Source organism: Lipotes vexillifer, unplaced genomic scaffold (genome assembly GCF_000442215.2).
Source record: "Lipotes vexillifer unplaced genomic scaffold, Lipotes_vexillifer_v1.1 scaffold443, whole genome shotgun sequence".
Taxonomy (NCBI): domain Eukaryota; kingdom Metazoa; phylum Chordata; class Mammalia; order Artiodactyla; family Lipotidae; genus Lipotes; species Lipotes vexillifer.
Window position 1 is genome coordinate 546,877 of NW_006779163.1, and position 6,913 is coordinate 553,789.

At 58.7% G+C, this 6,913-nt stretch overlaps 1 protein-coding gene across 1 annotated transcript in view; it reads right to left on the reverse strand.

Annotated features, from left to right (window-relative positions):
• Positions 1-5,108: 5,108 nt before the first annotated feature.
• The window catches only part of NECAB2 (N-terminal EF-hand calcium binding protein 2), a 41,013-nt gene continuing 39,208 nt past the window's right edge, over positions 5,109-6,913 (reverse strand). The window contains exons 11-13 of the mRNA XM_007452525.1: positions 6,186-6,263; positions 5,608-5,699; positions 5,109-5,137 (exon numbers count right to left, since the gene is read on the reverse strand). Of these exons, the coding sequence (XP_007452587.1) occupies positions 5,109-5,137; positions 5,608-5,699; positions 6,186-6,263 (199 nt within the window). The remainder of the gene's footprint in view (positions 5,138-5,607; positions 5,700-6,185; positions 6,264-6,913) is intronic.

Genomic DNA, 6,913 nt, shown 5'->3' on the forward strand with positions numbered 1-6,913 from the left:
CCGGGGGGGGGGGGGGGGGGCGGACCCGAGGAGAGCCCCCGCCCCTTCCACTGGCTGGACCTGAAGAGCCTGAAGGCCAAGTGCGCTGTCTGCTTCATGGTTCCCTCCCTGATCCGGGGGTGAGGAACCACGCCTGGAGCTGCGGCTGAGGGGGCTGGGATCTGCCCACGGCCGGGGAGGAAACGAGGACGGGGCCATGGGCTCCCGCGTCGCTGTCCCCGGCACTGACCCTGCCCAGGGCCCAGCAACCCCTGGAGGGATGTTGCTGGATTCAGGCTGCTCTTCCTCTGCCCTGGGACATCTGCCAGGAGCCAGCAGTGCCAGAGCCCACATGGGCTGACGTCCTTTAGACACCTCCCTCCAGGTAGGCAGCAGCCGGGCCTTGTTTGTTATCTCATGTCACGTGTGTGTGAGGCTGGTGGTGATAGAACTGTGTTAAGAGTTTGGTTTTTTCCAGTTTATCCACCTGTATTAATTTTGTTTTTTGAGATGTAATTCACGTACCACGTAGTCCACCCTTTTAAAGTGTACAATTCGGTGCACGTTAGATGTACAGAGTGGTGCAGCCTTCACCAATATCCAATTCCCGTACGTGTTTATCACCCCCAAAGGAACCCAGGACCCGTTAGCCTTGACTCCCTATTCCACCCTCTCTCCAGTTCCCCGTAATCATGGATCCGCTTTCTGTCTCTAGGGATTTGCCCATTCTGGACATTCCACGTGAATGGACGCATACAATACGTGGCCTTTTGTGTCTGGCTCCTTTGACTTGGCGTAATGTTTTCAAAGTCGCCCATTTTCCAGGTGAGGCAACTGAGGCTTGGGAAACTCACGGCGGCCTATCTGTCCCGTGAGGTGCAGAGTTGGGTTGGGACTGATTTTGGGCTAAATTCCATCGTCCATTTTCTTTCCGCTCCTAGGAGTGGCCAAGGGGGGTGGGAACTAGTTGACCCAGGGGGCGGGGATGGGGCCTCTGCCCCCCAGTGCCTCTCTGACCAGCCCCCCCACGGCCTGCCACACCCTGCAGTGGCCACAGCGTCCTCCTGGACAAGGGCCTCAGAACCGGCACATGTGCTGGCAGAATTGATTTCCTGGAGCATGTATCACCCCAGAGCTGGCAGCGGGTTTGGATGGTCAGAGACTTATCATCTACACCCTGTGTGCTTGGCACTGTGCTGCTGCCCAGGAAGGCTGGGCTGTGATAGGACCCTTCACGGAGGGTCCTAGGTAAGAACAAAGCATGGCGGGTAAGGGTCGTGCCAAAAAGAGAGGCAGCGTATGAAGTGGCTTTGGAGTTGGACCACTGGTTGTGAATACGCTCTGCCACTTGCTTAAGATTTGGAAAGTTCATGAACCTCCTCTAAGAATCAATTTCCCCACCGGCAAAACAGAGCAGCCTTATTGTGTATGAGGCAATGTGGGCTTACGGTGTGAGAACTAAAGGTGATCACGTACTTACAGCAGCTGGTGGGGGACCCAAGCAATGGTAGTTTTATTTCCAGAAAAGCTAGGCTGAGAGTATGAGGAGGTGAACACTGAGCTTCCTGGCAGCTAAGGGGAAAAGGGAAATAGGACCACAGGGCTTACGCCAAAGCCGGAAAGCATGTCAGGGAGGTGGTGGCCTGGCACTAATGCTAACCAGAGATGAGGGTGGGGCTCTTGCAGGGGTGACAGGTGTCACCCCTGGGTACGATCGTTTCCATCTCTCTGCAAGGTGGAGGGGCTTCTCATAGGACTGAGCCTCGGATCGGCCATGATCACGGAAGGATGTGATGCACAGAAATGCAGGCTGGGATGCCGCCCTCTGATGTCTGAGCTCGTGAGGCAGGTATGATCATCTCCTGGACTGACCTCCTCCGGCCCCGAGCGCTTCCCCCTGGTTCAGGATAGCAGCTGGAGGACAGAGGGGCTCAAGTGGCGTGCTCGAGATCAGGGTGGCGGCACAGGGCTCTGAGCATGGGCTCTGGGTTGGGAACATCGGAGCTGACTCCGCCTGCCATTTACCGGCTCTGTCACCTTGGCCAGGCTCCGTCCCTGCTCTAAACAGCCCTCGTCCTCAGGTTGCTGACCCAGGAAAACCTCCGTGAGTGCTATTCTTAGCCTCGGTGTCCTTCCTGGGACCTGGGTCAGCACCTCCTCCTTTCCTTCCTCCTCGGGCCCTTGGTTTCTATCCTGTTTGTTCCCTCTAAAATGAAACTCCCTCCCAGCATAGCCATGGGGCTGAGCTCAGATAGACCCCCAGAGCCTGGCCTGTCTCAGCATCCCGGTCAGTGGTGACACGTGTGCTTGAGTGCAGAGACCCTCCTGTCTCAAGCGACAGCTGTGAATGGGGCCCAGTAACGTTCTGCAGTCGAGGTGACTCGTTCTCCTGCTCTGAGCAGCATGGGCTCAGAGTGAACTGGGGAAGTGCCCTTCCAGTGGCTCTAGGTGCCCCCAGATGATGCACAGGGACAGCAGCAGCCCAGCACCTGAGGGGTTGCCTGTGTCGCACACAGGATGGCGGCCACACGCCTCCCGTGGAAGGCTTGGGTTTTGAACGGGAACGGCAAGGAACATAGATGCTGAACATCATCTGTTTGAGCAGGTGAGTTGTGATTTTTTTTAAAAAATGAGATTCACGTAACATAACCATTTTGAAGTGCAGACTGCAGGGGCATTGGGTACCTCTGCACTGTCACACAAGCACCTCCTCCATCGCTTCCCGAACGCCTTCCTCAGCAGTAAGCCCCCCAGCAACCCCTACCCTACTTTCCATAGATTTAACTCTTCCAGACGTGTCGTATGCATGGGATCGTGCAAATGTGGCCTTCTGTGACTGGCTTCTATCACTAGGGTTTGTAAGCGTCGCCCGTGTTGTGGCCGCGGGGGTCAGGACTTCGTTCCTTTTTATGGCTGAATCGTGGTCCACTGCATGGAGACCTGGGTTTGTCCATTCGTCCACGGATGGGCATTTGTGCTGTGTCTCCCTTCTGGCTCGTGTGAATAAGCTGCGGGCACAAGTGCTTGCTTTTGCTTAAATGCCTCAATTCTTTGGGGCCTAGTATATAGCCAGGGGGGGAATTTCTCAGTCACGTGGTTTAACTGTTGGGGGAACCTGACTGGGATCTGACCATATTAATCCAGAGCCGTTCCTCTGCACCTGTCTCTGCTGTGTGCGAGGTGGTTAGAGCACAGCATTGGGGGCAGACAGCTGCTCCGGGTTTGGATGAACCAGTGCCACTTGGCTGTGTGACCTCTGCTGAGCTGCTTGCCTTTTTCTGTGTCTCGGTTTCCCTACCTGCGGCTCCCAGGATGACACAGGAAGCGGCGACGGCGCCTGCCAAGTGCCTCACACTGGAGTGTAAAGTAAGTGGAGGCTCTTATCCCTTTTAGGGTTGATGTTCGTTCTCTTCAGAGCCTATCCCACCCACTCAGAATCTGAGGAGGTGCTAAGTGCCCGTGGGTGCAGCCAGCTCCGAGCCACGAGAGCTGGGGCAGAGGGTCACGGGCCCAGAGAGCGGGCTTCCTCAGTTGCGCCTCCAAGAGCCTCCACCCCCTGAGATTATTTTTTGTAAAACAGCTGAGCTGCCTGGAACGGTAGCAGCTCAGGGTGGGGTGAGGTGATGCTGCCAGCAGGACCTTCTGCAGTGGCCTTCTCGTGAGCCAGGCAGTTCCTAATCTTCAAAGGAGGGGTCTTCTCTCCACTCACATATGAGAAGACAGAAGCTGAGTGCAAGGATGCTGACATGTTGAGCTGGGATGTAGGTTCAGCTGGGATGCGAATCTGCATTTTATGCTTCCAACAAGCCCCCATGGTTTCACTGGGCACCGCCGCCCAGTTCCAGGCCCTTTCTCTCTCTCCTCCTTCCCCGGCTCCCCAGCAGCCCCTGGCAGCTGCCTCCCTACCTGCCCTCCTTTCCATCCCGCTTTGGGAAAGGGAGGCATGTCTCTCTTCTTGTCCCTTGGACTTTAGTGTATTGTCTCTCCTGCACCACGGCCAGGGAAATAGGAAGTTACCGAGGTTCCAGCCTCGGACTTAAGTCTAGGGTCTTCTGGCTTGTTGGAACAGCACCTTATGGGTGTGCAGTCAAGGATCGACTGTGTCCAGGGGGGTCTGGCTTTTGCCCTCGGCTCTTAGGAGGTGAGGAACCTCTAGGACCTTGGAAAGTCCTGACACGTGTATCTTTGTTTACCTGGGGCCACGTGGGATCAGCTTGACCGCCACAGGGGCTGGAGGCTTAGGTCAGCCAGAGCCGCCCCCCCAGTGCAAACTCTGAAGGTGAGCTTCCCTGATTGGCAGTTCCCTATGTGTAATGAATGTCACAGGGCAGCTCTGGGAGAACCAGGTGCTGTCTGCACGTGTCACTGGGAAGGGACAACCCTAAGCTTGGTCCCTCCGGGACCCTCCACCATGCTGAGTTCAGTCTGTATGCTTTCGCTGCCATAATCCGTTAACCACGAGTAGAATGGCTTGGCTGAGTTCTGAGAGTCGTCCTAGTGAATTACCGAGCCGAGGGTGGTCCTGGGGACCCCGGAACTTCGCAACAGGCATGAACTTGTTTGTCAAGATACATACCTCAGCGTCATCACTTCCACTTGCCAGATAAGACAGCTGAGGCGACTTGGCTCAGGTTTCATGGCTAATAAGGGGCCCCGAGCATCCTGACAGCTTCACTCGCCAGCTGTCATCAACTAGAAAACGGGAAACAAACACGCAGCCAACGCTAGTTTATTTGGTGCCTGTCCCGGGCGGCTGTTTGCCTAGCAGGGCACTGGCTACATGGGGTCTACTGCCGCCTGCAGGATCGGCCAGGCCTGGGGGGCACTACAGGGTTCCAGCTCCTCGCAGGAGGAGGAGTGGCAACCAGGAGGGGAGAGAAGGGGGAGGGGCGAGCCCGGCCGAGGACGTGGGGGCGGGGCCGCTCCCCCTCACTCACTGCCGCCCTCGGGCTGCAGCAGCTCGATGCTGCTGTGTCAACAAGCGGGGCGGCGGGCGGGGGTTCGCCTTCCCTTCAACCAGCGGGAAAAGACCTTCTTATTTGGACGTATACTGAAAAGACAGCTCGTCGAGCAGTTTCTAGGAAGGAGTGCAGAGGGAGCAGGCGCATCCGCAGGGCCCCGGGCCGGGCTCAGTCTCGGCCCAGGGCGCACCAGGCAGCTGGAGAGGGAGGGAGGGAGACGCGTCAGGGGGAGGCGGCTGCAGTGGCCCCTCCCCCTCCGGGCCAGAGAGCGAGGCCTGCAGGCTCTCGCTCCTCTGCCGGCGCCAACTCTGTGCCAGGCGGGCGGCAGGGGGCGCCGTGGGGAGGGGCGTGCATAAAGCCAGGGGCCGGGCCCTACGAAGGGCACCGAGGTGCTTGTCCTGGGGGCAGATCACGTGCCCATGGAGGGACTGGCAGTCAGGCTGGGAACGCGGCGGCAGTGTCCCGCAGCGAGGCCTGCCCCATGCTGGGCTCAGGGCCCCTGGCCGCCCTGCCTTGTCTAGGGACCCCCGCTGCTGGCCTACACTTCCTGGCAGCTAAGGGGACAGAAGCGAGCCTGGGGTGGTTTGGGCCTCAGCTCAGCCATTTCGGCCGGGCCCCTGGCGTCCCCGCTCCTGCTGTAGCTGGTCTAGGCCCTCCTCCCCGCTACCTGGCACGGAGATCCGGGAGAGGGCCTCGGGCTGGCTCAGCGTGTCCACCTTGACGTGCCGGAACGCCTTGCACACGGGGCTCTGCAGGTGCCTGCAACGCGGGGGGCCGCCCGTGAGCTCTCGGGGCCTGGGGTCCACACCAGTCAGCCAAGCTCGGGGCTCAGAGCCCTGGTGGGAAGGTGGGGCCGCGGCCCCGGGGGCACAGGCTGGCTCTTGCCTCCCCATGAGCAACCTTCACTGAGAGAACTTTCTGGATTTTTATCCTTGGGCAGCAGTTTTGAAACAGGAGCAACCCGGGCCTCGGCTCCCAGGGCTGGTCAGGAGCCCAGATTCAGGGCCCAGCAGAGCACGTTCAGGGGTCAAGCTCCAGCCTGAGAAACGCCACCTCCAGTTGGATTGAGGCCCAGCCGTCTGAGCGGCGGATGCCGCGGGAACCCCGACTCTTCACCCTCCCCGCCAAGGAGCCTCTGGGACAAGGAAGGGCCTGGAACGGGGGCCAGGGCAGGTAGGTCCCCGCCCCACGACCTAAACCCCCGGCCAAGGGCTGAAACTAGAGAACGTGCGTGGCCAGGCCTACATCTTCCACTCCTCCTCTGTCTCCCAGAACTCGTAGACCACGAAGGTGACGCCGTCCGCCAGCCTCACGGCAGCGATGCTGCAATAGAAGAGACACCAGGCTCAGTAGCTGCACGGGGCTGCCCGAAGACCCTGGAAACATGAGGCTGGCAGAAGCTGCAGCAGCTGGGGGGCGGTGACGGGCCCGCAAGGCAGCCTGTCACCACCCGAGGCTGCTCTCAGTAACACGCTCCCTTCGTGATCGGGCCCCCCGAAACCCTCCAGGACCAGCCGCCTACTCTGATCAGCTGCGTGCACCTCTCTACCCTCTAGAGCAAGGCCTGGCCCGGTACAGGGGCCAGCATGGCTGTTGAATGCAGTGAAACGTCTTTGCAAAAGGCTTTCTAGTCATTGAAAAACCTACCTTTAAAACTAAAAGCATCTTCCACTGCCACGCTGTCCTTCATAATCATTCTTTCATTTAATCCTTTAAAAGTAGCTGTCCTTCATAATCATTCTTTCATTTAATCCTTTAAAAGTAGGAGAGTCAGACGTGGCCCAAATCCCTCAGCTGCCGTCCCTGTGTGAGCACCAAGGTACTCACCCCATTTCAAATTAGACAGAGACCCAGGCTGGGGGGATGGAGCAAGGTGGGAGGGCACCGCAAAGAAGGTGGCCGACCCGACCCGCGGAGAGGGAGGGCCAGCCTCCTCCGAGCTCACGATACCACCCCATCTGGCCTCTCGGCCA